At 34.8% G+C, this 18,152-nt stretch overlaps 1 protein-coding gene across 6 annotated transcripts in view; it reads right to left on the minus strand.

The window, feature by feature from the left end:
* Pcdh7 (protocadherin 7) overlaps window positions 1-18,152 on the minus strand; it is a 402,204-nt gene that overhangs the window by 199,245 nt on the left and 184,807 nt on the right. For 2 of the 6 annotated variants that reach the window (XM_075943500.1, XM_075943499.1), the window contains exon 2: window positions 4,787-4,895. The exons of 1 other annotated variant lie outside the window; for it this stretch is intronic. In XM_075943500.1, coding sequence (XP_075799615.1) covers window positions 4,787-4,895 — 109 coding nt within the window. Of the gene's footprint in view, window positions 1-4,678; window positions 4,896-18,152 lie in introns of all 6 variants that reach the window. 3 more of the 6 variants (XM_075943497.1, XM_075943501.1, XM_075943498.1) reach the window with 2 other exon arrangements.

An 18,152-nucleotide genomic window follows, 5' to 3' on the forward strand; every position in this document is an offset into this window, starting at 1 on the left:
AGAGCAAGATGTTTGGTTTGAATTTGGAAGTTGTGCTGTTCACACGTATATAAGGATATGGAGACAGGTGAGAAATCTTTGCTCCATAGCTTGATCTAAAAGAAAAACGTCATTGGCTAACATTAATTACACAAGAATGCCTTTCAGCTCTCACTAGGGATAGATTCGGGTGAAGAGGAGACAGAGGATGCTTGACTCCACACAAAAATGTGCTTGGCTTTCCCTCTCATTTTGCTTGGCCACAGGGACACAGATTTTCCTAATGAATGATCATGTTCATCTGAATATAATGTGAAAACGTAATGCCAAAGAAAAAAAAATGGGTTCGCTGTACACTGTACCATGTTTTAATTTCCAGGATCAAGGTATTCTAAGTGCTACTAAAAACATGAAATGAAGACACAGAAAAGACATGGGGGTGAATAAAGAAACTGAGTCAATCTTACATATGGCTGACAAAGTTGAGATATGGATTCAAAATAATTACTGAAAAAAGTTTAATGTACTTTTAAGGATCTGAAAAATTAATTTCATGGAGTTTATTAAGGACTTAGAAGAGTCAAATTTCTCACCTTATTTAAATTTTATAACCTGTCTGGTGCTCTATTATACAAGTTTACCTAGAGAAAATATATACACCATTTTATGTGTTTGCTCATTCTTACTCTGACCCACTTAGATGTCAAGCAAGAAGTAACAATATTGCCTCATGCTGTGGCATGAATTAATAACACCTAATCTATGTGAAGGGCACTGCAGTTATGGCGAAATATATCTCCAGATGGCTCTTGCATTGAGAGTTTTGAAGGAGGTTCCGAAACTGTCTCCTACACTGGCCTGCTGTAATGCCAACGTATCCACCCACCCGATCAGAAATCTCAGCCCTCTTCTTTGATTTATGTGATAAATGTGTTATCTACTATTAGAACGCACAGATGTTCTGTGGGTTGCGAGGTCCTAGGATTCCTACTGCATTGCCCACATAATACACTTAAAAGTCACTGCTCATCTCGATAGGAGATGCCTCTCTCCTTTCCCTCTTTCTCCTCCTCTCTCTCTCTCTCTCTCTCTCTCTCTCTCTCTCTCTCTCTCTCTCTTTTCTCTCTCTGTGTGTGTTTGTCTCTATTAGTTCTCTATATCTCTGATATGTAAATTAGACTAAAAAATAGAAGGATAAGATTTAAAGTCCTAGTCATAGATTGTTAGACTACAGTGAGATTTCGAAGTTAATTTATTTCACAAAGATGAAAATAATCAAAAACAAACTCTGAAGAGTTATGTGGCCAGCCCACCACGAATGACAATATTTGAACTCGAAGCCTAATGGAGTGCTTTCTGTATTGGCACTTTTGGTGCCCCAGACATATTAAAGATATAGAAAAGGTAAACTGGTCTTGCAAAGTTGATTCAGAATAATCAGAAAAATAAACAGACCAGGCTTATAGGTGAGGACCAAGATAAATACAATAGCCCCAAAGAAAGAGAAATACCATTCCAAGAGAATCTGAAGAGCGGTTCACTATTAAGAAAGAGCAAGGTAGATGTAGTCAATATTTCTCTTTAACATAATGATGCCTTTATGCCCTATATTTATTCTCTACCCTAATTACTAATTCCTTGATATGTTTCAAATATTTTACCATTCAACATTTTATCGTAACTGTGTACCATAAATCATTTATTTTAAAATATATTCTTGCATTAAAATTTTAATAGATTGTCAAATAACCAATTATATTAATTTTATCAACATTAAATCGTAACATTGATGGTAATTAATTAAAAGAAAAAATGTATTAGTGATCATTGTTATGGATAAATATATAATTTTTTCTAAACTAAAATATCTATAGTGACATAAGTGCTATTAAACTTCCTAAAATTCACAGGAACTTCAGAATAGTGAGTCTCTACTTTATTCAGGTTATAACAAATGATGTTCATTTAAACACTGTGCTCAATGTTCCTCACAGTGGCACTATGTAAAGCTAGCTAATTGGTAATGCACGTTATGGGTCTTATTAATGAAATTAATTTATGAGTTGCGAAAGAACAATAAAATTTTAGTAAAATGTGAATACATTTCAATGAAATTTTACTTCAGTTTTTCTGTTTCAGTGACTTCCTTGGCGCAGCGTCTTTGACATCTTCTTTGAGACTCTAACGTATTTCTGGTTTGTGATATGACATTGGAATGTTGTATGTTAACATGCTGCAAATTGTCTTCTAAACGTTCCAATGAGAGTTCATCCAAAACAAGCAGTGGTTGAAGCACAGTCTCAAACAGGTTAAAACCAAAGAAAAATATTTGAAGTAATAATAATTGGGAAATTGGGAATGAAGACAGCATGCAAAATGGCATTTTCATGGAGAATCCAAATGAAAATCAAAATAAATTCTGATTAAAACTAAACCAAGCAAAAAACTACAGATTATCTGTATTCCAATTAAATCTGACAAATGAATACTTGACAGGTTTCAGTTCCAATTCTGTTCATGTCAGAATGGCCCATTAATATTGAAGATGAAATTACCAGAACTTGAGCAATACAATCACACTTTATAACAAGGGGAATTTATTAGAGCAAGATCCAAACAGCACTGTTTCTCAAATGTCAACTGTTGGGGCTGGATTGTTCAAAGTGCATCTCATCTCCTCTGTAATTATATATAGATCAGGTACAACACAGCTCACAGGCAGCAGCAAATGACAAATGTCTTACATAAACCCTGTGTATCAAGTGTCTGTCTTGTGTAGGAAAATCGGTTGTGCTATACTGGCTTTCTCTGCTGATAGGACTCAGTACATGGTTATGAAAAGGAACAGGAAATTTCTTCAGCAAATAGCTTTCAGTGAACTTCGTAGTCTATTTATAGATTCCCTTGTTGTTGTTTTTTTCCACCTGAAGTGCATGTTTCCTGAAAATTGACCTATGTGGGCTCACCAAGCGTAATTATCTTTTAATTAGGCACCATTTCCTGATTATTTTTAAAATGTAGAATGTCTTTAAAGTAAAATAAATATAAGACAAACAGAAAAATAACACCATCTTATGCTTATAATGCCATTGCTGCAAAACCCACAGACATCCCCCAAAAGGTTTGATGATACAACGTACTGTTTATTTAAAGTAAAGAGTAAATTGTGCTATTATCAAATTATAACTTCATATAAAATAGAAGCCCCAAGTGCAATTATCCTGCCTTACTGAGATGTAATATATATTTGCATAAGTTACTTTTTAATTAAAATTTACTTTTGTCCAAATAATTTTAAAAATCTTGCCTTAAATATAAACTCAGCATCATTTTAATCCACACCATAATGTTACACTTACTTAATAAAATTACTTACAAAATGTTGTTTTGTAGAAAGACCACATCAAACTTCCTTTCACCCTAGCACACACCACCATACACACAGATAAGCATGCCTAATAGCCATGAGGCAAAATGCCATTTAAACTCTGAATAATTTATCAAGAAGGACATAAATCAACAGGTCCTGGTATCACATATAATAATAACATAGAAAAATAACTACTTAGTATAATTTAGTTTAGAATACTTCACTTGGGTAACTTTTTTATTTATTCATTGCTGGATTTTAATATACACAGGTAAAATTTTTAAAAAAGAAGCTTGTTTTGCACTAATAAACTATCTTTGCATGCCACCACTGAAGAAACTGGTATAAAGCAAGAAAAAGATCCCTTTTCATCAGTAGATTGAGGTGATGAGTGATCTAAACCCATCTTAGCCAATCGCTACAGACAATATATGCAATTCCCATGCCTTTCTTGATATATATCTGTATCTTTTCCACATTGGAAATAATAATAAAGTTAGGAAGAGCTTTGTCACTCCACTGTTGGACATAAACATATTCCTCAAATGTTTACTTAGTACTCAAAATCCAAAATATAAATACCACAATTTTCTTTGGGAACATCAGCAAATGTGAAATCATTTACATTTATTGTTTGATATATCATTTTATGATATTCAAAAAGGCATAAAGGAGAATTTTGTAAACTATGATAATAGTCTCACAATGAGGTAAGAGTAAGCAGAATTATATTTTGTTTTATGCCCTTTCTCTTGAGGAAATCAGAATAAGCTCTCCACTTTAAGGGGTGAGGAGTGCTAATGGTATTTACTGCATATTAGGGCAAGCAAGATGATGCTTGCTTCTCAGCCATTTCAGCTGGCATTCTAAAGAACAGGGTCGATAATTCGTTGCTGAGTATTCAGGAATGGGAAGTCTCAAGCAAAGTGTGCTCACGGTCCTTTTCTTTCACTGAGATTGCCTTATGACAGTTGAAGAAATAGTTGCATGACAAAAATGGATAGAAGAAAAGAGTCAAACAAGACCTCTCTTTGTTGTTATTTAGCAGCTGTGCACTGGGTTAGCGTTTTCATTGCAGGAACTGCTCTAATTTACTTCTAGGTGCATTTATTTCTGTTGAGCTATTTTAAATGATGGCATAATTTTATGGATTTTTATTGACAGAATTATGTTTCTTTATTTGTCATTTCTGAATTTTACCAAATATTTAGTATTTTAAAATGGTTTTGATGTAATCTACTTTGTTTTTATTTTATACTAACTTTCAGAAGCCTAATTATTCTGGCTCACTAGCGTGATTATGTGTGTGGATGTTGTGTTTGCCCCTACCATTTTCCATATGCTCTGCCTCACCAACACTGCCATCCGGCGTGGTCCTTTCATAGTTGTCCTCTGGGAGTGGAAGGGCACCCAGTCTTGGCCCTGATGAACTCTTACTGCTTGGTGTTTCTGACTCCTCCAGCCCGCTGTCATAGCAACTCTGCAGTGACCCCTGATGTGGGTCCTGAGGCTGACTCACAACAGAAAACGTCACTCTACGAAATGGCTGCAAGAGAAAAGATTCTGAATGTCACTAAGATATAAGATTTTAAGTGATCTTATTTCATAAAATACACAAATAACACTTAAAGGTCTATAGACATTAATTAAATACAAAATGATCAAACAAATAGAAACATATTTGGATAACCATATATTATCTAATGCAAAGCCTGTAGTTTATACTTTCATTATTAAAAATAAAAAAATTCTCATCTGAAATAAAGGCAAGAAAACACAAATCTTATTCAACATGCATTGACATGAAATATACTTGCTTTCTATATTCAACCCTTTCCCATTTAGTAGATTTTGTATTTTTCACAAATATATTTCATTTAAAAAAAGGTCAGCAATTGGAGAAGATATAAACAACTAAACCAATTCATTATGAAGGGATGTCATTTAAATACTTCATCCAAATGATATAATGCATTCAAATGGAGTCCATATAATATAGACTTCTAAAGGCATGTTTTCTGGCACTCATCTCCAAACAGTGCAGCTCTTATACAAGAATTTGAATGTGGTGCTAGGAGATTACAAAATATTTATTACTTTGTCCCAATAAAAATCTATTTGAAATTGTAAGGTAAATAGTAAGATGATCTATAAAACTTTCTCCAGCCCATTAAAGGGAAATAGATCAAAAGACTCTACTGCATGTGTTTACAATAATTGTTGTTCATTCAAACACAGTAAAGTCAAGGGTAATGTTTATTTGGTTTATTAAATGGCCTATAAAATTATCCAACTAGAGCCAACAAGTATCTCTGTAGGGGACAATGCCTGGTCATATCTACTGTGCATGAGACTTGCAAGTTATCTTAGTTACATAATAAAATAAAAATAAAAGTACATCATCCATAGAGCAAAGTAACACATTAAGGAAATATACAATATTGATAATGTGACATATGATCTATACTGTATATAATAAATGCTGCTTATTAGCGGTCTGAAATTATTAATAACAATTATTTATATACATTAATCCCACATGAATTTGAATGTAACACAAGTGTACATAGTTATTATATTTATTACCCACACTATTCCTTTCCAGTACAGTTTAAAATTACTGTTGCCAAAGCCTAGCATAAACTTAAGAACCTTTTCTGAATGTTTAGAGCTTGAAAGCTCATGGTACAAATCGGTAACCATAACCATGACCAATAGGACTCTGGAGTTCTAAGGATTATCTGCACATGGTAGATTAGTAATGAGAAAGTTAATAATTGTGGCTTTTGCCCCTAATTTATAAATTGGCTTTGTTAAATACAAATATACACTTCCACAAATCTCTCCCTTATACGGTTATAGAGAAAAACTTTCCTGTAAAATCTGCACATTGCTGATATTTCTGCTACTGCCTCATCCCTTACGAGCTTAAAAGGAACACACAGTCTATGACAAATCTGTTTTATCCTAGTTCAAGCTCTTAACATGGGTGGGCATTAAATACCATCGTGGTCTTTATAGTGTTTCACAGAATCTGGAGAGGACTATGGAAAAACGGTTACACAGTATTTCATTGTAGATAGAATATACAGCATGGGACCAAAGTCACTGACATAAATCTAGAGACTTGGCCTTTATTTCACAAAGAACTCTTATCTTTTTCTTTTGTTAATTTGGTCAATATATTTTGCCCTATATATCATTTCTGTTTATCTCACTTTTCATTTCTGTTTATACTTCCTCCCAGTTGCCATCATCATGTTGGCCACAAAATATTTGGAATTGTCAGAGGAGCTCAGTTTCCCTTTAAAACCGACACCGCTTCAGCTCTATCCAAACTATCCCATTCTCCTAAGCCAACAGTGCTCACCAGTGAAATATTAATTATTACTAAAATAAATGATATTAAGGCAGAAAATATAAAGGCCATACAATGGGTTAAAGTTATTTATCTATCTAAAAAGCAAGTGGAAGGTTAAATGTTATTTTTAATTCTACTTTAATAATATTCAGAGCTTTTAGGTACAGTTTCAACTATGAAAAAAGAAAAAAGTTCAAATGAAGAGACACTTACGCTATCCTAACATAGAAAAGAAAATATTAGAGGTTATAAGAAGTAGTGCTTAAGCCGGGCGGTGGTGGTGTACGCCTTTAATCCCAGCACTCAGGAGGCAGAGGCAGCCGGATCTCAGTGAGTTCAAGACCAGCCTGGTCTACAAGAGCTAGTTCCAGGACAGGCTCCAAAACCACAGAGAAACCCTGTCTCAAAAAAAAAAAAAAAAAAAAAAAAACAAAAAACAAAAAACAAAAACAAAAAACAAAAACAAAAAAAAACTAGAAACCTTTGGATGAAGGTAGTAATCACAAAACCTGTGCTGAGTTCTTTTTACTCCCCTAAGCAGCACACAGTAACAGAGACAAGGTATATACTTCTAATAAAGAAAGCCAAAAATAAATGAGATAATTCCACAATGGATTGTATAATGACTGTTATGAACTTAGCATTTCATTTTCTTGATTTCCTACCCCATTCCAATTGTAGATATTTTGATTTCCATAAGTTATTTTAGAAGAGCATTAGAATTTTAAAATACTAAGTACTTAAACAAGCACTCAGTTCATCAGGTTTGTTTTTTGTTTGAAAGTTGCTTTGCTCGATGTGGTTTCTAATGCAAATATTATTCACATTAAAACTGAAAATGAAAAGTATCATATAATAAGTGAGGACACACCCACCAATCACTTGACCCACTTTTAAACCATGCCATTAGAATCTTATAGTTCTTCAATAACAATAGTATATCAGGAAGTGTTTTAGTTTGTTTTATACTTTATTATTTTATGTTTTATAATTTTATGTAAAAGTCACTGAGGTGATGCATTCAAACTGATAAAGACAATAAAGTTAGTATCGGAGCTTAACTGAAGTAGCAATGCCAAAGTTAAAGTTCAACGTTCATAGTATGTCACACATGTTCAGTTTGTTGGTATATGGAAATATAAAGAGAGGTGGAAGGATGGAAAAGGGGAGAGAGAAATATATGTGGGTGGGATGAAGAGAGAGACTTGTGTACCATTCATCATCAAGTTGAGAATCAAGTGAGAAGACTGTTAGATTTTATAATAACGATTATAATACAGAATTTATGTCACCTCCACATTCCAAGAAGATGGAGTAAAGTCGAATGGAAAAAGTATATTGACTTCCCGATAAAAACTGTATTGTTTGTGCCAATACATTGTTTTATCTACAGGTGATATAAAGTAGAATAGAGTAAGAGAAGAGTTTGAGAATTACCTAGGTAACTTGCAAATAATGAAATGCCAGTAAACAAAATGAACCAGCATTAAAGATAAGCTGCTCTAAAAACCACCTGTGTGACCCACCATGTCTACAAATTCCAGAGTCAATTCTAGTCATGTATAGTTCATTCTCAGATTACAAAATCGGGATCTGAAAGCATTCAGAATCATACACCTCAGGGTATGAGAAACATTCATCCCAATGAAAGGCTAAAAGGAGCAACAGGAACTTACTGTCTGGTCTGTGTAGATGAAAGGAAATGGTCATCAATATTGTCATGCTTCATTAATTCACTACTCCTGGACTTATTTGGTATGCAATATATTCCAGGGACTTTCAAAATTGTATATAATGAAGAAACCCAAAGGCTCATAGGTGTATACACAAGCAAAATATAGCAAAGCTTCCAATAAAATGCAAATGGAGAAGATTCTATTAAACATCCTAGGAAACTTAGACAGTCATTCCAGGTTTTTGAACCAAGATGTCTATGACAGGACAGAGTTGAGGACCAATTAGAACTTCACTATCAGGAGCAAAGAGAATTGATTGCACAAAGGAACTGAATAGGAAAGTCTGATCACTGTTAAAGCCTCTAAGACAGAAGTAAGAAGACTTACTCGTTGCTAAAAATAATGTGATCACATCTTGGATAATCTAAATCATGGTAACAAGATACAAAATAAAGGAGTAAAAGAAAAGCACTTCACAGTGTGTACAAACTAAAAGAAAAAAATGGCTTATAGAGAGACTTATTTATTGATTCTTAATTTCTTTCTCCATGGACACAGAAGAATGTTCATGGTAAGGTGAGGTGTTAAGACGCAAGCAAAACTAGCTGTTCAACAATAGAAGTCACAATGAGAATGAAAAGTGACTGATGAATTAACTAAAACAGAGAAGTATATTCATAAGGACCAAAAAAGCAAGGTGAATTTCTTACATGGGTTCTTGTAAATATGTATATAGATTTTAAATAAGAAAAATAATACATTAAAAATAATAGAAAGAGAAAAGTGAACATTTCAAATCTTCCTATAGACTTTCTATGTGACCTTGGACAAATTAGCTGAACTTTGGTTCTTATGCCTAAGGCCCAGGGTCTGTAAAATAGAGATAATAGTATCTGCCCCTTAATTCTGCTAGAATTAATGAGATAGCTTATAAAAAGAGCCTTAAGCTCCCTCTGAGACACATACTATAAAAGGTACGACACCTCAGGCCACTGCTAAATAACCAAAGTTATCTGCCATCATTTTAGTTTGATTTTTTTCTTAAAGAAAATATAGAGTTGGCTCAGTAATTTACAAAGCTCCTAAATAGAGGTTCTAAAATCAAATAGAATTTCAAGGCTAATTTCTTGTTCAAACCCACAAATTATTTATGAAGTAATAATGTACACAGAATAGCAATCAAATATTTCAAGAACTACTCTAATGTTATTCCTCATTAAACACAAATACTTTGCTCTTAAACTAACTTGTAAAGACATTTATCAGCTACTTTTGTGTTTCAATACCACATTCTAGAAGTTTGTACTTGAAGATAGAAAGATAGGGCCTACCCTCAACACTAGGGAGGTTGCCACAAATATCTTCCGATTTCAGGTAAGATGCTAGCTCTGGAATAATTAAGCTGCTTGCCCTTCTCTCTAATGCCTAAATGACAGAACTGCATCCATATTGCTTTAAGGTGGCTATAGAATGGAGGCCAGCATGCTACACTCTTTATTATTTCATTCATTTTTCTGGTACCGCACAGAGGCCGTCTTCTTGTTTCTCTGTTATCATGGACTTTGTGAAGGGAGCCTCTTCCCCTCCTCCTTTATTGTTTGAAAATAGGAATGCAAAGGTAGCAATGGGTGACTATAATGATCATTTGCATATAAAAAAATTCCATGAAACTAAAAGGACCAACACAGAGTATAATCAATGATAATATATAAAATACCCAGGTCAAATTTTCCTTGTCAGACATTTAATGTATAGTTTTGAGGAAAGGAATACAGATGAATATGTAAAAACACATATACAGTAACAGCTTTATTTTAGTCATTCTAAATTGTTTGAATATTTTTTTAAAAGGGAAGAGAGCAGAGAAAAATGTATAGCTCAATAAAATCAATTAGAAAAATCGATCATGCCTGAAAAGTATTTATGATGTTACACAAGCACACATTTTTAAAGATATTTACCTTAAGTCTGCAACTATCTAAAATCTTCAAAGTTGCAGCTCACCGAATAAAAACTCCTGCATCTTTGCTAAAGCAGTGATCAATTCGAGGAAACTAAAAGGGCGACTTAGGCTTAGTAAGTCCTGTCATTTATACGTTCCATTCCTCAGAGAGAAATAGTAAAGGCAACACAGGGCTAAGAGTGCAGATACTTTGCCGTTAGAGCCCATTTTTTTATACCTAGTGGCAATACCTTTATGGGAATTTTATTTGCAAGAGGATGGGCCCCAAAGGATGCCATCTATTGGAAAACACCTCAGGTTAAATCTTTTCCTTATTGAATACTGCTGTGTCTACCAGACGACTTTATTGGGAACTTTAAATCTGCACCTTCGCTTTTAGCTTCAGTACTCTCCCCATAAATTGTCTCCTTATCTGGAACTCACACGCAGCTGTCTCAGTCACATCAATTATCTCCGAATGGGCTGAAAGGCTTTTTTTATTTTTTCCAATTCACTTAGCTATGTCCATCAAACAGACTTCTAATGACTCTTTGTCAGTCATAAAAAACTGAAACAGTCATGCGGAGGCTCTTGGCGTAGGAGGAGTGCTGTGTTCTATGTGAAAAACAGATCTCTCGAATGCTGGGCGACCTTTCCCTGCAAATGAACACATGCTTGATGAATCTGCAAACATTCTCAGCCTGTGTCAGGGCTACTGAATAAACATACCTAGGATTCTACAGGGCATTAGTGGTAGGATATTTGGCAGGACCCTCAAACAAACTTTAATCAGGTCTTTAAACTTTTTAGGGGTGCCTTCATGTACTGAAGCCTCCACATTCCTCTATACTTCAAATTGCCCGTCCTTTCTTTTATGTGACTAGATGAAAGGATGTTCAGAAGACTCGTGTTGAGACATGTGGATTAGCTAATTACAGCGCTCATTCGGGGAAAGTTGAGTAGCTATCTCTTTACTGGTGGGCAGTTGTATATTTGACATTGCTGCTTGTATGTGCACTCGAGAAATTAAGAATCCAGAGTAATTTTTCTTAGTTCTACAGATCAGGGCTGGTTACCACAAAATAACAATGATTCCAGTATTGAATCAGTGCTTCCTCATGCCAGCAATGTACACTCTTCCTTTACACTCAAGTAATCATTTCTCCAGGTCTTTTCCACATGCATCATATATATTTGGAATTTACGAATTCGAAAAAAAAATACTCAATTTAAAAGTGAAAAGCACTGCAGGAACTACTTATTCTGAAGGTGGAAACTGGTTTCTTTGTGTTTTACATTTTTTCTTTTCTGAAAAACATATGGATATAGAGTAAGCAAAGTCAAAAATTCTTGGCAAAAATAGACAGACTAAGAACTCAATCTTTTATAAAAATAAATTTTCTAGAACACAACACATTGGGCTACTACGCTGTTTATTACTGGTTCCTTGTAAACCTAGTCCACAGTCTGGTAAACCTTTTTCATGAAGGGCCAAAATATAAACATTTTGGCTCTTTGAGACAAATATCGCTGCTTCAGTTATCCAGCCCTGCAACTGTGATGAGAAAATACAAACATACAAACATTGAACAAACAAAAGTGAATGGACAACCACATCTCAGCGAGACTTTATTTGTGGACACAGCATTTTGAGATTCTGATAATGTTTCCACTCAATAAAATAGTACTATTGTTATTTTTCAATATTTACAACTATGAAGAAAAAAAATCAATCCTATCTGGCTGACTATTCAAAAAGAAGCAGACGGCCAGATTTGGCAGAGGTTCCTCATTCTGATACAATCCAGTACAAGGTGCTGAACAAAGATGTCAGGAAAAATTCGATCCAATTATTCAAAAGGATGTTTTCCAGTCGGTGGGTTATTTGGATGCTCCATATCAGAGACATGTTGCTAAGCTTTAATTTGTACCAATGCCTTATTCATTATTACTAGCACAAAATAGTGGTGCACAAAGAAAGGTTACACAGATTTGGTTCATTTTTCTTCTTTGAATTTCTATGGAAACAAGATTATTCCCTCCCTGCAATCTAAGACTCAGGCACATCAGAAATGAGGGGGCAGAATCATGATAAGGGCTGGAGAATGGGGAAGATTGCTATGAAATACTGTCTTCTGGATGTGATATAGAAGATGTAAACACGAACATAGAGCGGTTATAGTTTCCTGCAGAATACCTGCACAAAACAATAAGAAATAGAGGTAAAAAAAAGAACCAATCACAAAAAAATGTAAGAATAGAAAGTGAATAAGAACTGGTAACAGTGGGTGAATACGTAAATAAAAATATTAAAGAAAACTGAGCTAAGATGAAACAGCTGTTCTTCACAACTGGATAGAATGGAAGCTTCTCTAGCAAATTATTGCAAGTCGTTTTGATGTTTCCCATTGACAAGAAGTCAAGACAAAAATAACAGAAGAAAACACTGCTGTGGACACTTCGTGCATCCTCTTGTTAAAGCAAATATTGTGCTACTCTACTAACTGTACAGCAAGAAGAAATCACAGTGCTCATACCATGTGTATCTTTAGACATGACTTCCCTTGGCACAGATATTTTCACCTTCTGAAGGAATGATTCCAAATAAAGATATGCCAGATGCTGACAGAAATGTGGATCCATCTTATTCCTAACAGCTTCCTTTAGTGATCCAATGATGAGATAAAATTGAACACTTACATAAGAAATGTGTATTGAACCAACCACTCTCTCATTGGGTTTAAATCCTGCTTCTCAAGACATGTTACAACATTCTGTTAATGGGGACAAGAACAACCCAGCTCAGGAGGTCATAGACCCTAGGGAAGGACTAAGCACTACAAAGCTTTTAAATGAATATAGTATCAAATTGCTATCTAAGTTCTTACCTTTATACCTATAGATTAATGCAACTCTCAACCTCTTTAGACAGGCTGCTTTTTTTGTAGTAGATGGCACCAATAATGAGACCCATAACTGGTCAACAAGCAGAGAAAAAGAGTCTATAGAATATTTCATTTCTCCCTAAGTGAGACATTGGTATCATAGGCTAGGTTTTCGAAGCCCTAACCCTACACCTAGGGAAATAATAACAACACCAACTAAATTCAGTGATTAAGAGAGGGAGAGGAGGAAAGGAGGGAGGGAAAGAAGGACAGATGAAGAGAGAGAAGGAGATGGAGAAAGACAGAGAGAGAGAGAGAGAGAGAGAGAGAGAGAGAGAGAGAGAGAGAGAGAGAGAAATATGAAATTAGGAGAAAGATCTGGTGGGAGGAACTGAAAGGGAGGATATACATACATAGAATTCTTTTTATTGCAACGGATTAACTTTATTGTGAAGTAAAGAACTTTCTAAAGAAAAGGAAAGAAGATATAAATGAAAATGTAGAAAATATGTTCACCGGGCAGTTAATAAATTGCCCAGCTACAGTTTAAAAGGAGAGAAGAAATCACACTTCGCTTTCTTGATGTATCAGACCTGCAAAGGACAAGTGCTGAATCACTAGCTGCTCAGACTAGGAAACAGGAGCCTGTGAGAAAACAATAGGGTCAAAATTTGCACAGCCTTTGTGTACTGCACTGTAGCACCTCATGTTCCCTGAAGAAACACAAGTACAAGTGAAGACACGTAGTCTCTGGAGGATGCTCATTGTGTGCACTTTGCACTATCAAAAGTTCTTTTGGAAACTGAAACGACAACGTTGTTTGTGACCTTCAAGTGGAAAAATGAAGAATTGTCTGTCCAGAAGAATGTACCCTATTGAGACCCTAAAATGGGTCACCTTGCCCACACACATCTGTCTGAGTAGTGCTCCATGTCCATGAGATGTGGATTTCCCTCTCTTTGTGCCCTGCCATGCTGGGGATCCTGTGAAGGATGAACACAGTCCTTCCGATTGGGGGTAACCCTCCTCTAAGCAGAGGAAAATAGTCTGATGCTATAAGATCAACTCCACACTTCGCTGAAAAGCAAAACTGTTCATAAACCAGTCAAGTGGAGGGACAAGCACCTGGTGTGATAAAGGATGTGGGGAGGGACTAGGAGCAGAAGAGAGAGGGAAAACTGCAGCCAGGATGTAAATAAATAAATTTATCAAAAAGAAAAAGAGGGGAAAGTTACTCAAGTATACCCAGCTGCTTGGGTTTTAGTTAATTCTGTATGCAATCAAGTTGACAACCAAGACAGTAACCACAACACTCATCGACTTGACACATATTCATATCTCCTTATGTCGTGCTTAATTTCCAAATGTAAAGAATAACAAGATCATAAAGATGCCTATTTAATTATCCCTTGTATAAATTTTAGAATAGGTGGCAACATCCCCCTTGAGGGACCTTCTTTTAGTATCTCAAAACTTAAATATAATAACCACTGATAGTCTCTTAATTTCTGTTTTGTTACATGGTAGAGAAATTGAGGGAAGAAAACAAAAGATGACTAAAATACTCTTGTCATTTACAATCTTCATCTTTGCAATTGGCCATGTGGCCTTAGCTGGTATTTATAACTACCTTCCTCTACTACCCATTCTCTATTTGGCTGCACACATATATAGAATTCTAAAATAAAGTAAGTGAATCCCTCCTTTGGAAGCCTGCTTACCACCCTTTCGTACCATAAAGCAACCTCTTTAGGAGAGGGCATTCGGGTCAGTTCCAGTTCAGGGACCTCTGGCTTCTGCATCTGAAGTCTATTGTCTTCAGCAAAGTGGATTTATCTTCTAATTCCGGGGGTTAGGAGGCCTAGCCAAAGACAACAGCTATAGGCTGTGTGGTTTGGGGTTCTCTTGGATAACCCTGACCAACAACACAAAACAGAGCTTCTCGTGCTTAATGTTGGAGGTTTTGTTAGATAATCTTTGGCTAATTAGGGGGCATTATAAATCCAAATTTACAATGCATTCCAGCTAAACTCTCTATGGATATTTATATAGAGACTTACACATATTATAGCTTCTATTAAAGGTAGTAGTTATAATAGTATGATTCCTTATGATGTTTTAGACATCCTTTTTTCACACTTCTTTGTCTCTTCCTGTCTTCCTTAATTAGAGTACCCCTTCATTTCCATTTTCCCAACCAGATCACTTATACCATACTCCCTCTTTCTTTTAAAATAGAATATTGTGCTGAGTTTCTTACATATGGCATTCTCTGAAGAGTAATGAGAAAATAATTGATGCTTAAATATTTTATGCTATAATATTTCTTACACACAGAGCACACCAGAGTGTCTCTTTAATAATATTAACCACATAAGTAAATTTTTCAGGATGAACTGCTGCAAGATGAATTCCATAGTTACTGTCCAACAGACCTGAAACATATACTTGTAGTTGTAACGTGTTATTGTGGGACAGAGGAAATACACAGAAGCCTGTTTTCATTAGTAAAATCATTTAAGTTAATATCTACCACACAAGGTATTTTTTTGCTATTTCTTTTACTAATTTTTTTTTTTGATTTTTCGAGACAGGGTTTCTCTGTGGTTTTGGAGCCTGTCCTGGAACTAGCTCTTGTAGACCAGGCTGGTTTCGAACTCACAGAGATCCGTCTGCCTCTGCCTCCCGAGTGCTGGGATTAAAGGCGTGCGCCACCACCTTTACTATTTTTTAACTAAGTATAATCACATCATTTCTCCTTTTACTGACATCCTTTGTCTTTATTTTACTTAACAAGGTAACTTAAGTTCACCACAGTATCACAAATCCACGTACATAGATTACTTAGTTCATAAATTGTTTTTTTTTAATTACCAGAATGTATGATGCATGGAAACTTGCTTGAAATCTAGATCAGAAAATACTATAAACAAATTCTAACCCTAGCTTTATTCACGTCATGCCTTAAGAAAAATCATTTCTTCTGCCTGAACTACAGTTCACACACAAAAAATAAATTTCTAGCAACTGGAACACAAATATCAAGCAAAAGTAAGCACTAGAAGCATGATTTTATAAATTACTTCATATAAAACCTGGTATACCAATACAGCATTGAATAACATCTGCTGATTAAAGAAGAAGCACAAATAGTAGTTTAAGATAGTGCCAATATTTGCTACATTTGTGTTAGTGTTGTTGTGGATAATAGTTTTGGTGATATATGTATTTGTATGTTTGTGTTTCAAATAATAATAAAAAAATTGGGGTTTTGTTTTCTGGTATCCACCAGTAGAAAACAGTTCTATTGACAGTTTGGATATATGGTCTCATAATGCTTTGTCTGGGCATTTTTATCTTCCTGGTATTTTGTTACTTTATGATAAATTTTAATTTTATGTTTTTAATGAATTTTATTGTGTGTGCTTCTTGTGGGTTTTTTTTCAGTTTTTTTAAAAAAAGCTGTTTGTTTGCTCTTTATTTGCCTGTTTGTTTTCCAAAGAGAAAGAGAAAGAGGCATGGGTTTGGATTGATTGTGAGTGGCATCTGGAAGGAGATGAGTTTGGGAAACCTGTAATCATAATATATTATATGAATATTCAGTTAAAAATATTCTGGCCCAATATGTAATCTCTGCACCTTCTCTAAGAGATGTGTCCAATCCAGAATTTGACATTTGAGTCTTCACTTTATGCCCTGTAGTAGTTTTTAATCCATGGGATCCACAGGAGACCCTACAGTCCATGAGCATATTCAAGTCTTTCACTTTGCCTAATTCTCAAAAAGCCTTCCTATTATGCACAGTGGGTGACAATTCTCTTCCATTGGATCTTTTTTTAATAGTTTTCCTTACACCAAGATCTCCAACAAGGTGAATTGTTAATGATTTGGGGAGGAGTATAGTCATTTCTATTTTCTAATTCCCTGAAGTGCAAGATGAAGATGCTATTTAATAGACTTTCTCTAGTCTATCAAATTACTAGAAAATTTATTTGTAATCAAACCAAGTACATCTAATTGTTTCAACATGTATTAATTCTTCTGAATAAATGTTTGGAGATATTATTACAGAATTTAATCCATATTACACCTTTCATGAACTGTTTATCTATTATGCCTCACTTTCAATAGCAGTAATTAAATATAGTCTAAACTATTATACTCTATATGATATAGTAATGCTACCTAGTAACATATGGTGACTTTACTTTTTCTTTAAAAAAAAATCAAGATAGCTCTGATCTGTGAGCTTTGGAGAATTTTATTTGAAGAGTAGCTCAATATTAAGTACAAAATATGGGATAATAATAAGTCTTTCAACTTCAATATCTTTAACTTTAAAATGAGTTCCAGCACATGATATTTCTTATCTTCTCCAGGTGTATAATTGTCTTCAACTATAAGAATCTATGTGGTGTTGGATTAGTGATTAAATGATTGAAATAAGTGATTTGAAAAATAAAGTATGTTTGCCCATTAATACAATCTGAATACTTCATAACCTTAAAAATATTAATACAGCTGGGTGATGGTGGTAGACACCTTTAATCCCAACACTCAGGAGACAGAGACAGGCAGATCTCTATGTGTTTGAGGTCAACTTGGTCCACAAAGCAAGTTCTAGGACAGCCAGGACTGTTACATAGAGATACCCTGTCTCAAAATTCAAAAGGTTTAAAAAATAGTACATTTGGAGCACATTTTCTCATCAGACGAACATCACAAACACAATATATGCATGGGAACCAAACATTTTAGTTGACTATTTTGAGAAAATGTTGCAAAGATGGCAAGCTGCCCCGACCTTAACATTTTATTGAATGTGGAAAAACATCCACTAAACCCTGTCTGTAAAAGATGCTTGTCTAATCTTCCTTATCCTCTGAAACCACTAATTCTGTGTTCCTTCATCACTCAGCCACAGTATGATGCTAATTGT

The sequence above is a fragment of the Microtus pennsylvanicus genome, chromosome 12, assembly GCF_037038515.1.
Source record: "Microtus pennsylvanicus isolate mMicPen1 chromosome 12, mMicPen1.hap1, whole genome shotgun sequence".
NCBI classification, from domain to species: Eukaryota; Metazoa; Chordata; class Mammalia; order Rodentia; family Cricetidae; genus Microtus; species Microtus pennsylvanicus.